Here is a 15,881-nt window from a genome sequence, read left to right as displayed (position 1 = left end):
CCCCCGCCGCCTCCCCGCCCGCCACCTCCGCCTCTTCGCCCCCTGCCTCTGCCCATGCCGGTGGCGTGAGCTGCAGCGCCGTGGGCCTGTCAATCCTCCCTGCCGCCACCGCCGCAGAACCGCCTGCTGCCGCCTGCTGCCGCCTGTGGTAAGTCTTGCTACTCCTACCCGCTGCCGCTGGGCTGCTGTCCAATCCAATTTACCACCAAGCTACAGCTTGAGCTGCGGCTGGAGGGTTTGCAAGCACGTATATTGTGCCGATCAAGTGTGTATGGGGGCCCTCGGCAGGCCTGTGCGGGCGCCTCGCGTGGCCAGGGGACACTGCTGACTTGAATTCGCGGGAAGAATTGCTCATTTGAGGGCGCGGCGGTTGCTGGAAAGGCCTCGGATAGAAATGGCGCGCTAGGGCTTCCCCGAACCCTGTTGAACTTCCTGCCCTCCTGCCCGACTGCAGCCATGGCGACCTCCACACCAAACAGGATCAAGCTGCCTGTGAAAGACCCCCGATTGGTGAGTGGGACATGCAGCTGCCTGGGAGGCGCTTGGCACCTGAGATCGCGCCCTGCAGCTGCAGGGTGCAGTGCTGGGCACCGTGGGGGGCGGGTGGGGCCGCCTGAGAGCCAAAGCAAGTAGTGCTGACATGCGGGCTGGCTGCCCCTTGCCTCCGCAGGAAGAGCTGCTGCTCTGGAGGGACCCCAAGCGCTCTGGGCTGGTGTTTGGCGCCATCACGGTGGCATTTGGCATCCTGCAGTTCGCCAAAATCAACGCCATTCAGACCACCGCCTACCTGGTGGCGGCGGCGGTGCTGGGGTGCTTTGTGTGGAACAACGTGGCAAAGATTGCCCACAAGTGAGGCCTTGGCGCATGCCTGCAACTGGCAGTGTGGACGAAGCTGCAATGCAGGCCCACATGCAGGTCAGCTTGGTCGTCGACCGTTGCTGCGTCGTTGCGGCCGCCTGCTCGCAGGCCGCCCGTGCCGGTGCCGCGGCTGCTCAAGGAGGGCATCTCCGAGGGGCAGGCAAAGGCTGTGGCGGAGAAGGCGACCGTGTACATCAACAAGGGGCTGGGTGAGGGGACCGCCTGCGCTTGGGTGGGGGGTGGGGGTCAGGGCGGGCCAGCTTGCTTGCTGCCGCTGCCAGTGTGTGGCCCCTTTGCAACCTGAGTGAGAGAGTTTGCATGGCTGCTCCATCACTATCCGCCGCACGTAGAATTGCTGATGTTTAGTGCAAAGTCTGCAGAAATGTGGGGCATGTCTGCGTGCATTTGTGGCTTTCGATGAACGCCGGCGCCCACCCGCCTTCCGTACCGCAGCATTTGCCAACCGGCTGGCCAGCGGCAAGGAGGCGGCGCTGACGGGCGCTGTGGTGGGCGTGCTGTATTTCGTGGGCAAGCTGGCGGGCATCTTCTCACTGCTGGGCCTGGCCTACACCGCCGTGCTGGCCGCCTTCACCCTCCCCAAGGTGCGCATCCCGCGAAAGGGCAGCTTTGCAGCGCTATTTGGGGGGTTGTTGAGGCGGGTGTGTGGCTGTAACGTGGGCTTGGGACCAGTGGCAAGGGCCGTGGCTCCTCTGATGCTCCCTCTCTTTTGTGGCGTCCTGCACTTCACTTGGCTGCTGTTGCTTGCTCGGGCGTCGACATGCGCGTGCTGCTAGCGTGGCCCTGCAGGTGTATGAGCTGAAGAAGGACGAGATTGACGGCATCATCGACAAGTGCCGCACTCAGTTTACCGCCGTCTACGACAAGCACCTGCACAAGGTGGGGCAGGGGACAGGCATGCAGCGCCCTGCATTGTGGCTTGCAGCAGCCACAGGACCCACACGTGCAGCCACGGGAAAGGCTTGGGTGCTAGGCATCGCGAGGCGTGTGTCATGTAGGATGTTTGTCGCTGCCCGACCACCCTCCAAACGAGTGGGCTACCCTGTGCCCCCACCTTTGTGTGCCCGCAGTACATCTCCAAGATCCCACGCCACACCCCCGCCAAGCCTGCTGAGAGCAGCTCGGACAGGAAGGAGGAGTAAAGGGTGGACAGCGATCGAGCGAGGCTCGTGGGGCAGCACTCGCAGCAGGGTGGCAGCATGTCTGGCTGCCAGCTGTTAGTAGGCAGTGGGCAGCCTGACTGGGGATAGCCACGAGCTGCCGCCACCCACCCATGCATCCAGAACAGCGTTATCAAGCTGGATGCTCACCAATTTGTCTGTCTTTTGAGCTGCGGTGCTCCAGGCCTGGCTGGCTCTTTGTGTTTCTTTGGCCGGGCTTTCCTTGTACGATTACGCATGCAAATGAACTTTTCCTCCCTTTCCGCTTGCCCCATTCTTCCTCCCATCTCTGTCGGCGCCACCTGCACCCTCCCCGTGCTCTCTCTCAGGTTGCACATCCCAAGAACACCACCTGCTCCCGTTTGTCACCAGGAATGTTCGCTCCGAGCTTGTCACAGCGCATGGATGCAGAGGCCTGGCGGTGCTACCGCGCCGCCCATGTCAAAATGAGCGCCCAACATGCCATGGGGTGCAAATGAATTCAGAGGAGGCAGCGATCAGAGGAGCAAGCAAACAAATCATGCAGAAGGCAGGGGGCTGTGTGGATGTGCCGCTAGGGAGCGCGGTGCACTCATCTTCCGCTGCCTCGTCCAGGGGGCGGCCGGTGCGATTCGGGCACCCAGCGCCGCACTAGCCGCTCATGCACTGCCACCTTTGCTAGGCAGTTGGGGCTGCTGCGGTCTGAGCCCTGCTCCTGGACATACAACAGCAGCAGCTTCTTGCTGACCTGCAGCAAGCAGGCCACCCGCAAGGGAACGGGCGCATGCGCAAGTGACGGGCGCGAGCGGGCAGGATCTCGACCCCTCCGCCTGTGGAACGGCGTGTTCGCGCCCCACAGCCTCCAGCACAGGCGATACCACGCTTGCCTGCGTGGAGAGGCGGTTGGAGACCTGCACGTCGTGCCAGCCCAGGTCTGGGCGCTGGCCTGGCGCCAGCGGCACGATCAGCACGGTGTAGTCGGAGTGCGTCAGGGCGGGGTGGCGCTGGTACAGCACAAAGTCGGCGCCGTACTGCAGGCCCGTGCGCGGGATCCAGCCCTGCAACCCAGCACCATGCCGGTGAGCCAGGCAGGCAAGGGGAAGAGGCAGGCAGCCAGCCGCTACCTGCCTTGGTGCATGCGCAGCGCGGTGCAGCACAGCACAGGGCGGCGCCCCACCTTGCTGCGGAAGTGGTGGTGGGCGAGGTAGAGGAGGAAGAAGTCGTGGCGGAGCTGCTGCAGCCGCTGCCACAGCGCCTGCACGCCAGCGCTGGCACAGCAGCCTCTTAGCCAGCCTGTCACGTATCAGTACGACAGGCGGGGCTGAACCGTGTGCGGCGGGGACGCGCATGCTGGCAGCAGCAGGGCCAAGACAACGGCCAGCAGTCCAGGTCGCCCACCATCTGCCCAGCACGTGCTCTCGCCCCACCCCGCCACCCCATCTCCACCCTCGCAGCCTGCCACGCACCGTGGTGTCCAGCGCCACGGCATGCCCCTCCACCACATCATGCACCGCCAGTATGCCCAGCGCGTACGCCATGAAGAACGCCTCATCCAGGCTCAGCCGCACCGCCTTGTCCCCCTCCACCGCGTGCCCCGCCTCCTCCAGCAGGCGCCGCACGTGGGCGGCGGTGCCGGCGCCGCCGTCCATGTTGCCCAGGCACAGCGTGTCCAGCTGGTGCGCCACGCCGTCGTCGCAGCAGAGCCACACGGCGGCGTCCAGGATGAGCGCCTGCAGGCCGCGCGGCTTCAGCTCGCCATACACCTGCAGGCGGCCAGAGGCTGGCAGCCACTTTAGGGGGTGGGGTTCCGGGCTTCGCACAGGCTGGCGACACAGCAGGCCGGCACAATGGAGGGCCCACCGGCGACAGCTAGCACACCTTGAGCAGGTTGGTATTCAGGTCCCGCCGCCGCCAGCGCTTCATCTTGCGCTGCTCCCGGGGCACCTCTGCCATGGTGGCGGGTGTCTAGAGGGCGGCGCAGGGTCCAGGGGCGGGTGTTACTTGCCCCAACAACTGGTGGCCCTGCGGGTGTCTGATGAGCAGCGGCGGCGGCTGCGGGCGGAGGCAGGCGCAGGTGCAGGGCGGGCTGTTCATCCAGTACGATACATCAGTGCTGATCTTCTGTGCGCCTCGCAAACCGATAGAGCCGGAGCCACCACCTTGCAGCTCACAGACAGTGACGGCCTGGGAGAAGGGCATGCATTGACGCGCTTCACTCCCGGTACGCGAAGCTACAGGCAGGCACATGCGGTTGCCTGATTGGGAGGATGGCTGGCATCTCGCACACAGCTGGCGGTGACGGCGCACACAGCTGGCGGTGACAGCGCTGCCTGTGCCGCCTGGCTCATGCCAGACCGACTGCCTGCTCTGCCCCTTCCGTCAGCTGGGCTCCACCTTTGCTGTAACACGTCCAGGAGGCCTCGTCACACTTGACGATGGGTGGGATGAACTCCAGTGGAGCAGAAGGAACGCTGAGGACCGGAAGGGAGCAAGAAACGATCGTGGCGGGCGGAAACAATGGATGATGAGCATTCCATAGGATAAGTTCTGATTGTTCATGAGGCATCATCATGTGTAGCAGAGGCTATAGAAAGAGGGAGCTGCCATCAGGGGTATTCTACGTTGCCGCCAGCCTCTGGGTTGTCCCGCGGGTTGGCCGCCTGGCGGCGAGCAATAAAGTCTGCCGGGAGCTCCTGCAGCGGCGGCGGCGTGCCCTGCGCCTGTGCCGCCTTGGGCGGCCGCCCACGCCTGGCGGGTGCTGCGCCTGCGGCCGCGCCCGCCGCCGCCGCCGCGCCACCGCCACGCATCGGCAGCCGCCCGCCAGCCTTGCCGCCAACCTTGTCGGCCACGCCGCCGCTGCCGCCGCGCCTGCCTGCCGCGGGCAGCGGCAGCTCCGCCCCCTCCTCCTCCTCTGACGACTCATCTGCAGGGCAGAGGCAGGCAGGATGGGGAGGCAGAGGGGATGATGGGCGGGCGGGGCCGAGGCAGACCCCATGAAGCCGCGGCCGGCTCTCTCAGCCTGCCAGCTACTGCAGGCGGCCACCGGCGACCAGAGCAGCCTAGGGCAGCGCGGCACACAGGCCCGGAGCAGCCCCCGGCAGGCACCCACGCACCCGAGGGCGCGCCCATGTCGTCCAGCTCGCCGCCCTTGGGCGCCACCAGCAGCTGCCGCTCGCGCTCCGCCTGCTTGCGCCTCTTGCGCTCAGCCAGCACCTCCTCTGCCTCGCGGTCGCTCATGCGCCGCCCGCCCTGCTGCTGCTGCTGCTGCTGCCCCCAGCGGCCGCGCTGGCCGCGCTGCTGGCCGCCGCCGCGGTCGCCCTGCGGCGAGTCTGCCTGGCGGCGGGTGGCTGACGCCATGGCCGCCGCCCCCGCGCGGGGGTCCGCCTCGTGCGCAATCACCACCACCTCTGGCCGCCGCTGGTTGAAGGCCTTGCAGGTGCGGCGCAGCGCGTCGGCCACCACCCGCTCCACCGCCGCCAGGTGCGCGTCGCCCGGCAGCCGCTCAATGGCGTCGTTGGCGGCGCGGTGCAGCTCCTCAAGCAGGCCGCCGCCCGCCACCCACATGGCGCGCGTGGTGACGCGCACCTTGGCACGCAGGCGGCGCGCGGAGGCGGCCTTGGCGGCGGCCGCCGCCACCGCGGGGCCCGCACCCGGCGCCGCCGCCTCGGCCACCGCGCGCACCATGGCGGCGTCGCGCAGCACGTCCACCGCGGCGATGACGATGCCCTCCACCGCCAGCAGCTGGCGCTCCTCCAGCGCCATCTCCGACGCCGTGCCCGTGCCCTTGTTGCCGTCGTTGTAGAAGTTGGTGAGCTGCGCCTCGCCCAGCAGCGCCATGGAGGCGCCCGGGATGCCCGCCGCGCTGCCCATGCTGACCGTGTTGCGGTTGCGCCGGTCCGCCACGCCCAGCATCTGGCCGTTGCGGATGACGGAGGTAAAGTTGATGTTGTTCTCGCGGGCCAGCTGCAGTGGGGGAAAGGAGGGGGCAGCCGGGGGCAAGGGTGACGGGGGGGGGCAGGGCTCAGGGGCGCAGTGGGAGCAGGGGTGGGGGCCAGGAGCGGATAGGGGCTTGGTGGGCAGGGCGGGTGAGGCAGGATGGGCGCCGGCAGCAGCAGGGCGGGGGCAGCGATGCGGGCTCCCCACAGCCGCCGCCGCACCTGCGCGTGCGCGCACAGGAAGGCATACTCCCCATGCACGGGCAGGAAGTGCTGGGGGCGGGCGTAGCGCAGCACCTCCTCCAGCTCCCCCCTGCAGGCAGGCAGGGCAGCGAGAGCCAGGCGAGCAGCCCGGGGCTGAGTGCCAGGAGGCCGGCCGACGGGGCGCCAGCTGTGCAAGGCTGTGTTGGGCTGCTGCCCCCTGCTCTGGCCGGCTCCCTGCACCCACTTGTAGGCGTGGCCCGAGGTGTGCAGGTTCTCGTCGCGACCCATGGCAATCTCGGGGCCCATCTCGCTGATGCGGTTCATCATCTGCGGGGAGAAAGCACGGGCACCAGTGGCAGGGTGGCGGGCAGCAGGCGGGGGTGCCAGCCTGGGTGGGGTGCCCCCTCGCGACCCTCGCCCCCCGCCGCGCCCCGTCACGCAGGGCGGCCCTCACCTGCATGACGCGCGTGTCGTTGCCTGGGATGACCTTGGGCGAATAGAGGGAGAAGTCGGAAGACTGCAGCTTCAGCATGTGGCTGGGGTTGCGGGCGGGCAGCGACAGCGCGGCGGGCGGCTCCCGCCTGACGTAACGGAAAGAGGCCGGGGCAAGCAGGTTTTGCGGAAGGCGGCAGCGGGCCACCCAGTTGCGCACCACCCCGCCACCACAATTGGGCCCCCCCTGGCAAGCCCCCAGAACATGCCACACCCACCCAAACCCCCCCCGCAGCCATTCACCTGGGACCCCGTGGTGATGATGAGCAGCTCGTTTGGGTCGTACTGATCCAGGTTTGCCGCCTGGATGACCTCCTTGGGGTCAAAGGGGGCACGCCCCACCCGCGCCGCCGCCTCCAGGTAGAAGCCCAGGCTCATGCCGATGAAGCAGATCTTGCGCCCCGAGGCGTCGGCCGCCTTCTTCACCGCCGCCATGCGGTGCAGGTTGGAGGCAAACTGGGTGGTGATGACGCGGCCCTTGCCCTGGTGCCCCATCACGCGGTTCATCAGCGCCGTCTCCACTACGGCCTCGCTGGTGGTGCGCCCAGGAGACAGCACGTTGGTGGAGTCGGACATGAAGAGGGACACGCCCTCGCGCCCTGCACCCACGCCAGGCGCGGGGGGCGGGTGAGGCTGATGTTCAACCCGCGCGCTCATCCCACACCAGGCACCCGCCGGCGCAGCAGGCACGCGCAGATCGCGCGGCTGCACGCCGGCCAGCAGAACAAACCACACCACAAGCAGCGGCAGCGGCAACCATTCTGCTGGGCGCCGCACCTATCTCGTCAAACACCTGGCGGTCAAACGACTCCCCATCCACCGGGTTCTCGTCAATCTTCCAGTCCCCGGTGTGCACAATGGTGCCGTGGTCGGAGCGCAGCACCAGGCCGCAGCAGTCGGGGATGGAGTGTGTGACGCGGATGGGGGTGCAGTCAAAGGGGCCCAGCTGGAAGTTCTGGCGCATGCTGATCACGTGGCACCGCCCCTCGTCATACAGGTTGAACTCCTGCAGGGGTGACCGACAGCAGGGCGGCCAGGGGAGTGGCCCAGTCAGGGGACGGCGGGTGTGGGGGAGCGGTGATGCACGCCACGAGTGACCATCGGTGGCGACGCCAGCAAGGCCGGGGGCAGACCCGGGCAGCGGCCAGCATTTCCGCGCCGCCGCCGGCCCCACAGGCATGCAGCCGTGCCGCAACCAGCCAGCTGTGCTGCCTGCGGCCACCCACCCACCTGCAGGCGGCGCTTGATGAGCTGCATGGGGAAGGCGCCTGCGTAGATGGGGGTGGAGGGGTCCAGGGCGGGCCACACCCAGGGCAGCGCGCCGATGTGGTCCTCGTGGCCGTGTGTGATCACCACCGCCTCGATCTTGTCGCGCCACTGAGCCAGGAAGGAGGTGTCCGGCAGGATCTTCTGCATGCCCAGGTCGGTGAAGCTGCAGGGGCGGGGGGGCCGGGGGCGGGGGCAAGTCAGGGAGCCCGCTGGAAGGCGACAGGTCGGCAGGGTGGGAGAGCGACGTGCTTGCAGGGGCAGCTGGCACAACTAGGATACAACCAGTGCAGCAGCATCGGGATCGCAATTTGAAATGATAGGCAGGCAGGCAGCCAAGCAGAGCCACGCGAGGGTTGGCGACAGGCCCCAGCACAGCCTGGCTCAGAAGCCGCCACTCCCAGCTGCTCACGCCCAGCCCAGCCCACCCCACCCTCAGCTCACTCTGGGAACATGAGGCCTGCATCCACCAGAATGTAGCGGTCGTACACGCCGATCAGCATGCAGTTCATGCCGATCTCGCCCAGCCCGCCGATGGGCAGCACGCGCAGCGGAGGGCCCTGCCCCGGCGGCGGCCCCGGGAACTGCCGCTTGTTGCGCATGGTCTGCGAGCTGCCCAGGTGCTCGTAGCCGTCGCTGCGCACCTGCACGCGGTTGCGGTTGCGCCCTGCAGGGGGCGGCCGCGAGAATGGCTGGGCGCCAGGGTGCCGAGGGTGCCCCAGTCGAGGGCAGTGGCGGTGGCGGCGCCATGCATGCAAACGAACCTCCCGCACGACACTGCGTGGGCTGCTCTGCTTGCCGTCTCCGCCCCTGGCGTTGCCTCTGTGCGGTGTGGTGGCTGACGGGCAGCCATCCCCTCCTGTCGGTCGGCAAACTAGGCCCGCCCCCCAGCCGGCCAGCCAGCTCAGGCGCCGCTGCAGACGCCATATCACAGCCACAACCGAGTCACAAAGGCGCTGCCTTCTGGTGCAGCCGCCGGGGTGCACGCCACCAAAAGTTAAATCACTGCAGCTGCAGGCTATGCTGATCTGCAAAATGCAAATTGATTGGAAAGGTACTGATGTAGGGATGAACCCGTGGGCAAAGTGCCAGCGTGGCAAAAATCCCATGAATTATCAACCCAAGGGGGTTGCTTATCATTTGACCAGTGTCGGCATCCGTTTGCAGCTCACTTTCCGTCACACATTCACGGGTGGGCCACACATTCACGTCATGGCGGCGGTGCGAGAGGGCGTTTGGCTCCCCTAGCGCTTCAGATGCCGCAGGAGTGATTTAAAACACTGGCTGCAGCTGCACCGATTTGACGCCAATCTTTTCCCTGCCTCTCGGCGGCTGCGGAGCGGCGGTTTGGAGGCGCCCACCGTTGCCCTGAATCCATTCGCTCCGCTGCCCTTCCCTTGCAGACCCACACAAAGGAGGAGCTAAGGAGAGGGTGGTAGCAACTTGGAACGCCGCCGCATCGCAGTATGCAGACTGGTGAGGCGGTGGCGTCTAGCGCACCAGAGGCAGCAGCATGCATTAGAATGCACAACAGTGTTACGATGCTATGCAGGACACGACACACTGCTGCAGGGTCATTGGCCATTCCATCATGTCAGGGCTGTTCGAGGCCTTCCACCAGCTGCTGGCCCCAGCCCTGGAGGGCAGACCAGGTGCCCACATCCTCGACGTCGCCAGCGCCAGTGGCGAGCCCGCAGCGACGCTGGCTGCGGCGCTGCCAAACGCTCACGTGGTGTCCACAGACGTGGCGCCGCCCTACCTGGAGCTTGGGCAGGCTAGGGCGCAGCAGCTGGGACTGGTTAATATCAGCTTTGAGACGGCAGATGGCGAGGACCTGCACCAGTATGCTGATGACAGTTTTGATGCTGTTGCTCCCTCGGCATCATGCTGTTGCCAAACCACGACAAGGCGCTGGCCGAATTTCAGCGAGTGCTGAAGCCAGGCGGCATCCTGGCCGTGTCGGTATGGGGGCCTGATGACCGCATGCACTTCTTCCGTTATGTGAGGCTGCTCTCGACAGGTGGGTTTGGTCGCAGGTGCCCAGCAGCCCCATGTGCTGTTGCCGCGCCCTCCCTTGCTGCTTGCCTCTGTGACCGATGCCTGCCACCCTGCTTGTGCCGCAGAATACGACTCCACCGCCCCCGCCAGCTTCACCGCCCTCCGCTTCAGCGACCCAAAGGAGCTGATGGAGGCTGTGGGCAATGCGGGGCTGCAGGATCTGGAGTGCAAGGAGCTGCAGGTCAGCCGGCTAGGAGAAATACCAAGCTTACTGCACAAGGCCATGCGGCAGGCCATTTCAGTGCTCCTCCCGCCCCTTGCTGCAGGTCGACTTCTTGCTGAGAAACGACGTGTGGTGGGATGCAATGCTCCAGATGCCGCTTCCCATCAAGGTCAGTGGCAGGGGCATGGCGCAAGGGTGGGGATGTCCAGCAGTGTTGTTAGGCGAGCAATGACATTGCTGTGTGGTTGGTGTGCTTCCATGCAGGCTGCGGTGTCCAAAGCGCAGCAGCAGAGGCCGGGGGAGGATGTATTTGGAGAGGCGCGCCAAAAGATGCAGGCCCTGCTCTCTGCCAATGGCTGCCTCACCCCTGCTGGCGATCTGGATTGCTGCACCAACTCATGCTGGTTGATCAGCGCCAAGAAGCCAGGGTGAGGGTTGCTGGGCTACGTTCCATGTGTCGCACTACCCTGCTCCCTGTAGGGCACTGTCCTTGCATCCGCCACATCTCTACTCGTGTCTTGTGCCTGCCCAGTGCCATCGCTGCACATGCATTACATGTCATGTGGACCACTGTTTGCGGTCTACAGCCACATGTGTTGCCCATCTACTGCCTGCTTGCTAGAAAGGGCATGACAGGACTATTGGGCAGCCGCACCACGAGAACCATTGCAAAAGTCTCGCAAAGCCTGCAGGCTGGCAATCGCGTGGCTGCCGTGCTGCATCCATGCCAGCAGGCGCTCGTCCGAGGGACGCAGCTGGTAGGCAGCAGCGGCTGTCTTCGTTTGTGGCCGCCTTGCAGCAGGATGCCGCAGCCGTGGCAACACAGAGGCAGCCTGTAAGCGCAGCTGGTTGCCCCAGCCGTGCAGCCACGCCAGCAGATGGGATCCAGGAGGCGCAGGGGCGCTGCACTCCTGCCGGGTTGGCAAACCAGGCGGGGCCAGCTCAGCCAGCACATCACACGGGTTGCTTCCATTGCTGCTGCTGGGCTGGGTCGCCATGCACTCCAGGGAGCGGTACAGCTGGGTGGTCAGCGGGACAAACCCAAGCCGCTCTGCCTCTGCCTGCTCTGCTTGCATTGCCAGCAGCTGCTGCAGCTGCGCAGCGTCCAAGCAGGGCGGCTGCTCTTCCTCCAGCGCCACATCTGATGCCGCCTGCAGCAGCTGCTCCGCCTGCTGCGCCAAGCCGGCGTGCTGGCTGTGCCGGTGCATCAGCAGCTGCAGCAGCGCCCCAATGAACCGCTCCTTCTGCACATCAAATGGCACATCCTGCTCGCAGCGCCCACCGCCGTCGCCATCGTCACCGCCGGCGGTGGCGTTGCTGGCGCAGGCCACCACCTTGCGGGCCATGGAGGGCAGGCGGTTGACCTCCACCAGCCAGGGCCTGAGGCTGGCATCCACCATGAAGTCAACCCCCAGCACCTCAAAGCTGCCGCCCTGGAAGCCCGCCAGCTGGTCCGCGGCGCGCCGCACCGTGGGCAGGGCCGCCGCCAGGCTGGCAGCCACCGCCGCGTGCAGCTGGCGGCGCAGGCGCTGGGGCGTCTCGCTGCCTCCCGTCTCCGCCTCCAGGTGCTGCTCCAGCTGCTGCAGGCTCCAGGGGGCCGCCGCCGCCCGGTCCTGCGTCCACAGGTTGACAATCAGGCTGTCGGCGGCCTGGCCGGCGCGCTGCTGCTGCCCAAACACCACCACGCCGCCACCAAACTGGTAGGCGCGGGCGGGGTCGGCCCCCAGCACCACCGCCCACACCCTGCAGCGGGCAGCGCGCGAGGGGCCTTGTGAGAGGCCGGCGCTGAGCTACTACTGACGCCTGGCAGCCGATGTGCCAGCAGCGCCAGCACGGCTCATCGCCTTGCAACCACCGCCGCCTTCCCCCACCACGCACACCTGATGTAGAAGGGTCTGCCGCCCACCAGGTACTGGTCACCCAGGAAGCGCTGCGCCAGCACGTGGCGCAGGCCGCGGCGGTCGCCGGGGGCGGGCTCCAGCGCGCGCGCCAGCGCCTGCGAGGGCGTTGCCACGCCCACGCCCTTGCCGCGGTGCACGTCCTCCTTCAGCACCCACAGCCCGCTCCGCCCGCTGCGCTGCTCCTGCGCTCAGGGGCGGGCAGGCGAGCACGCAGGGTGAGCGGCAGGGAGGCTGTCTGCCGAGCATTGCAGGAGCTGTGCTGGCACCCAAACCCTGGCAGGCTGGTCAGGCAGCTGCCACAGCGCCAAGACGGGGGCTGCTTGCTTGCGGCATGCAGGCCCACCTGCTTCAGGTGGGCCACCATGTCAGAGTACTGCTGCGGCAGGCGGAAGGAGCGTGGCACGATGCCCCAGGCCCCCTCGCCGTACGCCGCCTGCAGGCTGCCCACAAGCGACGCCTTGCCCGTGACTGCCTGCGCCCCAGGCACGCAGCTGACGGAGTGGCTGGCGTTCAGGCGGCGCTTGAACGCCTCATAGCAGCCCTGCACAGACAGAGGGACAGACACTGGCATTAAGCCGGGGGTGCCAGGGATGACAACACAGACCCCAAAAAACAAACACTGTTGCTTCTGCTGTTCCTAAAAACAAACATTGTTGTTTCTGCTGTTCCTTATGCCGAACACATGCAGCCACACGGCTCTCACCTGCTGCCCTGTCCACATCACGTCCATCCTGTCAGGCTGCTGGTAGCTCTTGAGCTGGAAGATGCGGTTGTGGGTAGTGCCCGCTACCACGGCAGCACCGCCTGAGGCCGCCACCGCCTCACGCAGCAGCACGGTTTCGCCCTCGGCAAAGAAGAACTCGTCGATCCAGATCGCCATTGGTGGGGTGTGCAGGGCGGTGGAGGCAGGCGCAGCCCAACAAGGGCTCAGAAGCACCGCCGCTGCCATTGCAAGCACCGGCAGCGGCGGCCGCCACTGCCGCCGCTGCGGCGGGGTGACGGTGGGGTGTCGCATTGGCGATGCGTGTTGCGGACAGCGTTTGATGTGTCTGGCAGGGGCGAGGGGGCGTGGAGCAGCGAGGTACAGCCGGCAAAGGATACCAGAGGCAAGTCACAAGTCCGCAGCTGCTACTGCAACATAAATTGCACCATGCAACCTGATAAATGGACACATACGTGCGGCGCGCGCCGCGAAAAGTCTGCTCCTGCTGCGCGCATGCTTTGCTGCGCACGCTCTCCGCGTGCTCGAAAGGGCGGCGTCCGAGCGCGGTTGCGTGACGGAGTTTAATCCTTCCTCCTCGTTGCAAGGCAGTCATGACTCTGCAGGGTGTCAGGGTGGGGGGCATGCTCGGAGCGGCGGCCCTGCTCCTGCTGCTGCTCCAGGGCACGCACAGTCAGATGCACACCACGGTGGAGGTCATGAATGACAGCTGCGACGCGCAGCTGCAGAGCCTCTGGAACAACTACACGTCGCCGCCAGTGTCGCCCGTCGCTGGCTGCAATCAGTCTTGCCTCGCGGCCTGCTACGACACCCTCAACTGGGCCATCTACTCGGAGAAGAAGCAGGACTGCCCCTATCAGACGGACATCATCCGCTGCATGCATGTGAGGCTTAATTGCAGGGGTGAAGGGGCAGCCAAGCGTGGCGGTGGCTGCGCGGTTCCACGCCGGCCTCGGTTTTGGCCTGGTTCCCGACGGCTTAATGTTGCCCCTGCAGGTCTATCGCGCCCAGTGGATCACATTCGTGAACGAATGCGCACTGTTTGAGTATGGCGTGTCGGTGCGTCCCCCTGCCCGCCGCCGTACATGCCCTTTTGTCTCTGCTGGATCTAGTGCGCCGCCCCCCCCCCAAAGCCAGTTGTGCTGCCACTGTCTCGTAACTGTGACCACTCAACCGCCGCCAGCTCACTCATTGCATCATGCGGCATGGTTTTGCAGACCAGCGCGGAGGCTGAAGGGGAGGGCGAGTCGGGCAGCTCCAGCTCCACCCCAACGAGCCCTGCCGACAGCGAAACAACAGCCGAGGGCAGTACAGCGGAGGGGTCCACAACGGCTGAGGGGTCTACGACCACAACAGCCGAGGGCGAGGCTGAGGTGAGTTTGCACGCGCCTGTGGACTGCCTGCCTCCGTCTCTCTCGCCGGGCTCATTGCACATGCTCACATGCACGTGGGGATCCACGTTGGCTGGCTGTGCAGGCAGGCAGGCGGCGTGTGCTGTTGCAGGAGGCAGAGGGTGAGTTGCACAACTGCTCCTGTTGCCGGGTGCTGAGCGGCGAGCCGCCCTGCCGCGTTTATGATCCCATCCGTGCATGATGCCTGCCCAGGACCACCCATGCCGTCGTTGCGAGCACTCACCCCCACCCTACACTGCCCTGCCCCGCCTGCAGCCGCCCTGGGCGCTAGCGGCGTCGACGTTTACAATGGCTGCTTCCCCACCTTCCAGAACTCCTCTGGTGAGTGGGTGGGGTCCAGGGGCCCATCATGTTCAACTGCCCATGTGGTTTACACTGCCAAGTCAACCTGCCAGGCGCCTACCCACAGCTTGCGACGATCTGCGCCCACCTTACCTCACCCCGCCCTCCCGACGCTGTGTGTACCGCAGAGTATGAGGCGTACATCAACGGCGAGTACCAGTTTGCAACGAGCTCTGATGCAGTGGGCATCACGCTCAGGTGCGGCGGCCGTTGCCGCCTGTCACCCCCGCCCTCTCTGCGCTGCTCCTGGCTGCCTGCTGCGCGCCCTGTCCCATTGCTCGGCATGCAGCAACAACAGTATTCGGGTCGGTGCTCGGCGTCCCTCGGTCTTGTGACTGCCTACCAGTCTACCCCTGCCTGCCCCGTCCGCCTGCTGCAGTGTCCTTTTCTACGTCTCGCTGCTGCTGTGTGGCCTGGGCCTGCCCAAGTTCATCAAGGCGCCGCTGGGCAAAGCCAAGGCCAAGCTGTTCGGCTGCTGTGGGGGCCGCAACAAGAAGCCAACACAGCTGCAGGCACCGCTGCAGCCGCAGGACGCGCCGCCCTCCGAGACGGGAGGCCTCCTTTCCAAAACCGAGGCGGCAGCCGGCTCCTCTGATCAAAGTGGGTCACCCGCCGCCGAGGCGGTGGGCTTTCCTCCCAAGGCTCCGGCCACTGCTGCCTCTGCCTCGTGAGGCATAGTGCATAGCGCCAAACCCGCTCGCGGGTGGCAAGCATGCACCAGGGATGCCTAGAGCCTAGCCGTTAGCAGCTGGGTGCATTCAACCCTGCGCTGTGCAACAAACGGGCGTGGAAGCAGAGCATTATTCTGGCACACTCTTGCTTCATTTTTCTGAGCTGCGTTTTGTTTTGAAGATGACCGGCTGCCTTTGCTTTTGTTTCCCTCTCCCCGCTGAAATCCAACCTCCTGCCTATTCGCTCGCTTCAACGCGCTCTAACACTACAGCTAAATTTACAACATTGCGCTGGCGTTTTATCCATTTAACAGCTGCAGTGAAGTTGATGGTTGTGCACAGAGAAAGTATGGTACAGCCAAGGCGCTGCGCTTGGCAACAGTGGCATGTTGGGGCAACGCGTCAGCCTAAGCTGGCTCCCTTCATGGCTGCTGCAGCCATCCACGTCCTGATGGTGCCGTCGTCTGAGGCGGAGGCGATGAGGTGGGGCATCCTCGGGTGCCAGGCGACGGCGTTAATGCAGCCCGTGTGCCCCGCCAAGCACTCCAGCAGGTCGCCCGAGTGGCGGCTCCACAGGTACAGGCGGCAATCCTCCGCGCCGCATGCCACAAAACCGCTGGTGGCGCCGCCCACACAGCTGCGTAGCACGTAGCGGCTGGGCCTGCAGTGGGAAGGGCGGGAAGCGGGGGGGGGGGGGGGGG

General features: G+C 66.1%; 6 protein-coding genes across 6 annotated transcripts in view; 3 read left to right on the top strand and 3 right to left on the bottom strand.

The window, feature by feature from the left end:
- The first annotated feature begins 450 nt into the window (after nucleotides 1-450).
- Nucleotides 451-3,596, top strand: CHLNCDRAFT_58041 (hypothetical protein). Its single transcript, XM_005846977.1, has 9 exons — nucleotides 451-510; nucleotides 671-849; nucleotides 967-1,067; nucleotides 1,312-1,460; nucleotides 1,666-1,755; nucleotides 1,947-2,766; nucleotides 2,906-3,073; nucleotides 3,193-3,270; nucleotides 3,482-3,596. Exons 1-6 carry the CDS (start codon nucleotides 457-459, stop codon nucleotides 2,016-2,018), a joined length of 645 nt encoding a protein of 214 aa, XP_005847039.1. The 5' UTR covers nucleotides 451-456; the 3' UTR covers nucleotides 2,019-2,766; nucleotides 2,906-3,073; nucleotides 3,193-3,270; nucleotides 3,482-3,596.
- A 1,338-nt stretch (nucleotides 3,597-4,934) lies between these two features.
- On the bottom strand, nucleotides 4,935-8,941 carry CHLNCDRAFT_35723 (hypothetical protein; the record flags this gene model as incomplete). Its single annotated transcript, XM_005846802.1, has 10 exons — nucleotides 8,677-8,941; nucleotides 8,357-8,579; nucleotides 7,877-8,078; nucleotides 7,424-7,652; nucleotides 6,890-7,245; nucleotides 6,609-6,728; nucleotides 6,399-6,481; nucleotides 6,173-6,263; nucleotides 5,697-5,978; nucleotides 4,935-5,630 (listed from the first exon to the last, which is right to left on the bottom strand). The coding sequence occupies exons 1-10, from the start codon at nucleotides 8,837-8,839 to the stop codon at nucleotides 4,935-4,937; spliced, it is 2,445 nt and encodes an 814-aa protein (XP_005846864.1). The 5' UTR covers nucleotides 8,840-8,941.
- A 562-nt stretch (nucleotides 8,942-9,503) lies between these two features.
- CHLNCDRAFT_134674 (hypothetical protein) lies at nucleotides 9,504-10,565 on the top strand (the record flags this gene model as incomplete). Its single annotated transcript, XM_005846976.1, has 4 exons — nucleotides 9,504-9,768; nucleotides 10,036-10,151; nucleotides 10,237-10,302; nucleotides 10,398-10,565. 4 exons carry the CDS (start codon nucleotides 9,504-9,506, stop codon nucleotides 10,563-10,565), a joined length of 615 nt encoding a protein of 204 aa, XP_005847038.1.
- Nucleotides 10,566-10,771: 206 nt separating this feature from the next.
- CHLNCDRAFT_134673 (hypothetical protein) lies at nucleotides 10,772-12,914 on the bottom strand (the record flags this gene model as incomplete). Its single annotated transcript, XM_005846801.1, has 5 exons — nucleotides 10,772-10,888; nucleotides 11,087-11,876; nucleotides 12,014-12,216; nucleotides 12,378-12,575; nucleotides 12,738-12,914. 5 exons carry the CDS (start codon nucleotides 12,912-12,914, stop codon nucleotides 10,772-10,774), a joined length of 1,485 nt encoding a protein of 494 aa, XP_005846863.1.
- Nucleotides 12,915-13,318: 404 nt separating this feature from the next.
- On the top strand, nucleotides 13,319-15,507 carry CHLNCDRAFT_58039 (expressed protein). Its single transcript, XM_005846975.1, has 7 exons — nucleotides 13,319-13,639; nucleotides 13,752-13,814; nucleotides 13,973-14,128; nucleotides 14,232-14,268; nucleotides 14,423-14,488; nucleotides 14,638-14,707; nucleotides 14,889-15,507. The coding sequence occupies exons 1-7, from the start codon at nucleotides 13,349-13,351 to the stop codon at nucleotides 15,178-15,180; spliced, it is 975 nt and encodes a 324-aa protein (XP_005847037.1). The 5' UTR covers nucleotides 13,319-13,348; the 3' UTR covers nucleotides 15,181-15,507.
- Nucleotides 15,508-15,535: 28 nt separating this feature from the next.
- CHLNCDRAFT_35720 (hypothetical protein) overlaps nucleotides 15,536-15,881 on the bottom strand; it is a 2,661-nt gene continuing 2,315 nt past the window's right edge. The window contains exon 7 of the mRNA XM_005846800.1: nucleotides 15,536-15,841. Within this exon, the coding sequence (XP_005846862.1) occupies nucleotides 15,583-15,841 (259 nt within the window). The 3' untranslated portion in view covers nucleotides 15,536-15,582. The remainder of the gene's footprint in view (nucleotides 15,842-15,881) is intronic.

This window comes from Chlorella variabilis, assembly GCF_000147415.1.
Source record: "Chlorella variabilis unplaced genomic scaffold CHLNCscaffold_12, whole genome shotgun sequence".
Classification (NCBI taxonomy): Eukaryota; Viridiplantae; Chlorophyta; class Trebouxiophyceae; order Chlorellales; family Chlorellaceae; genus Chlorella; species Chlorella variabilis.
This window is presented reverse-complemented; position numbering and strand designations above follow the sequence as displayed.

Excerpts from the sequence above, each read along its gene's own strand:
- CHLNCDRAFT_58041 (XM_005846977.1), top strand. The coding sequence starts at position 457 with ATGGCGACCTCCACACCAAACAGGATCAAGCTGCCTGTGAAAGACCCC. Across the intron at positions 1,068-1,311 it reads GTACATCAACAAGGGGCTGG|CATTTGCCAACCGGCTGGCC; the intron begins GTGAGGGGACCG and ends TCCGTACCGCAG. Across the intron at positions 1,756-1,946 it reads ACGACAAGCACCTGCACAAG|TACATCTCCAAGATCCCACG; the intron begins GTGGGGCAGGGG and ends GTGTGCCCGCAG.
- CHLNCDRAFT_58039 (XM_005846975.1), top strand. The coding sequence starts at position 13,349 with ATGACTCTGCAGGGTGTCAGGGTGGGGGGCATGCTCGGAGCGGCGGCC. Across the intron at positions 13,640-13,751 it reads ACATCATCCGCTGCATGCAT|GTCTATCGCGCCCAGTGGAT; the intron begins GTGAGGCTTAAT and ends TTGCCCCTGCAG. Across the intron at positions 14,708-14,888 it reads GCAGTGGGCATCACGCTCAG|TGTCCTTTTCTACGTCTCGC; the intron begins GTGCGGCGGCCG and ends CGCCTGCTGCAG.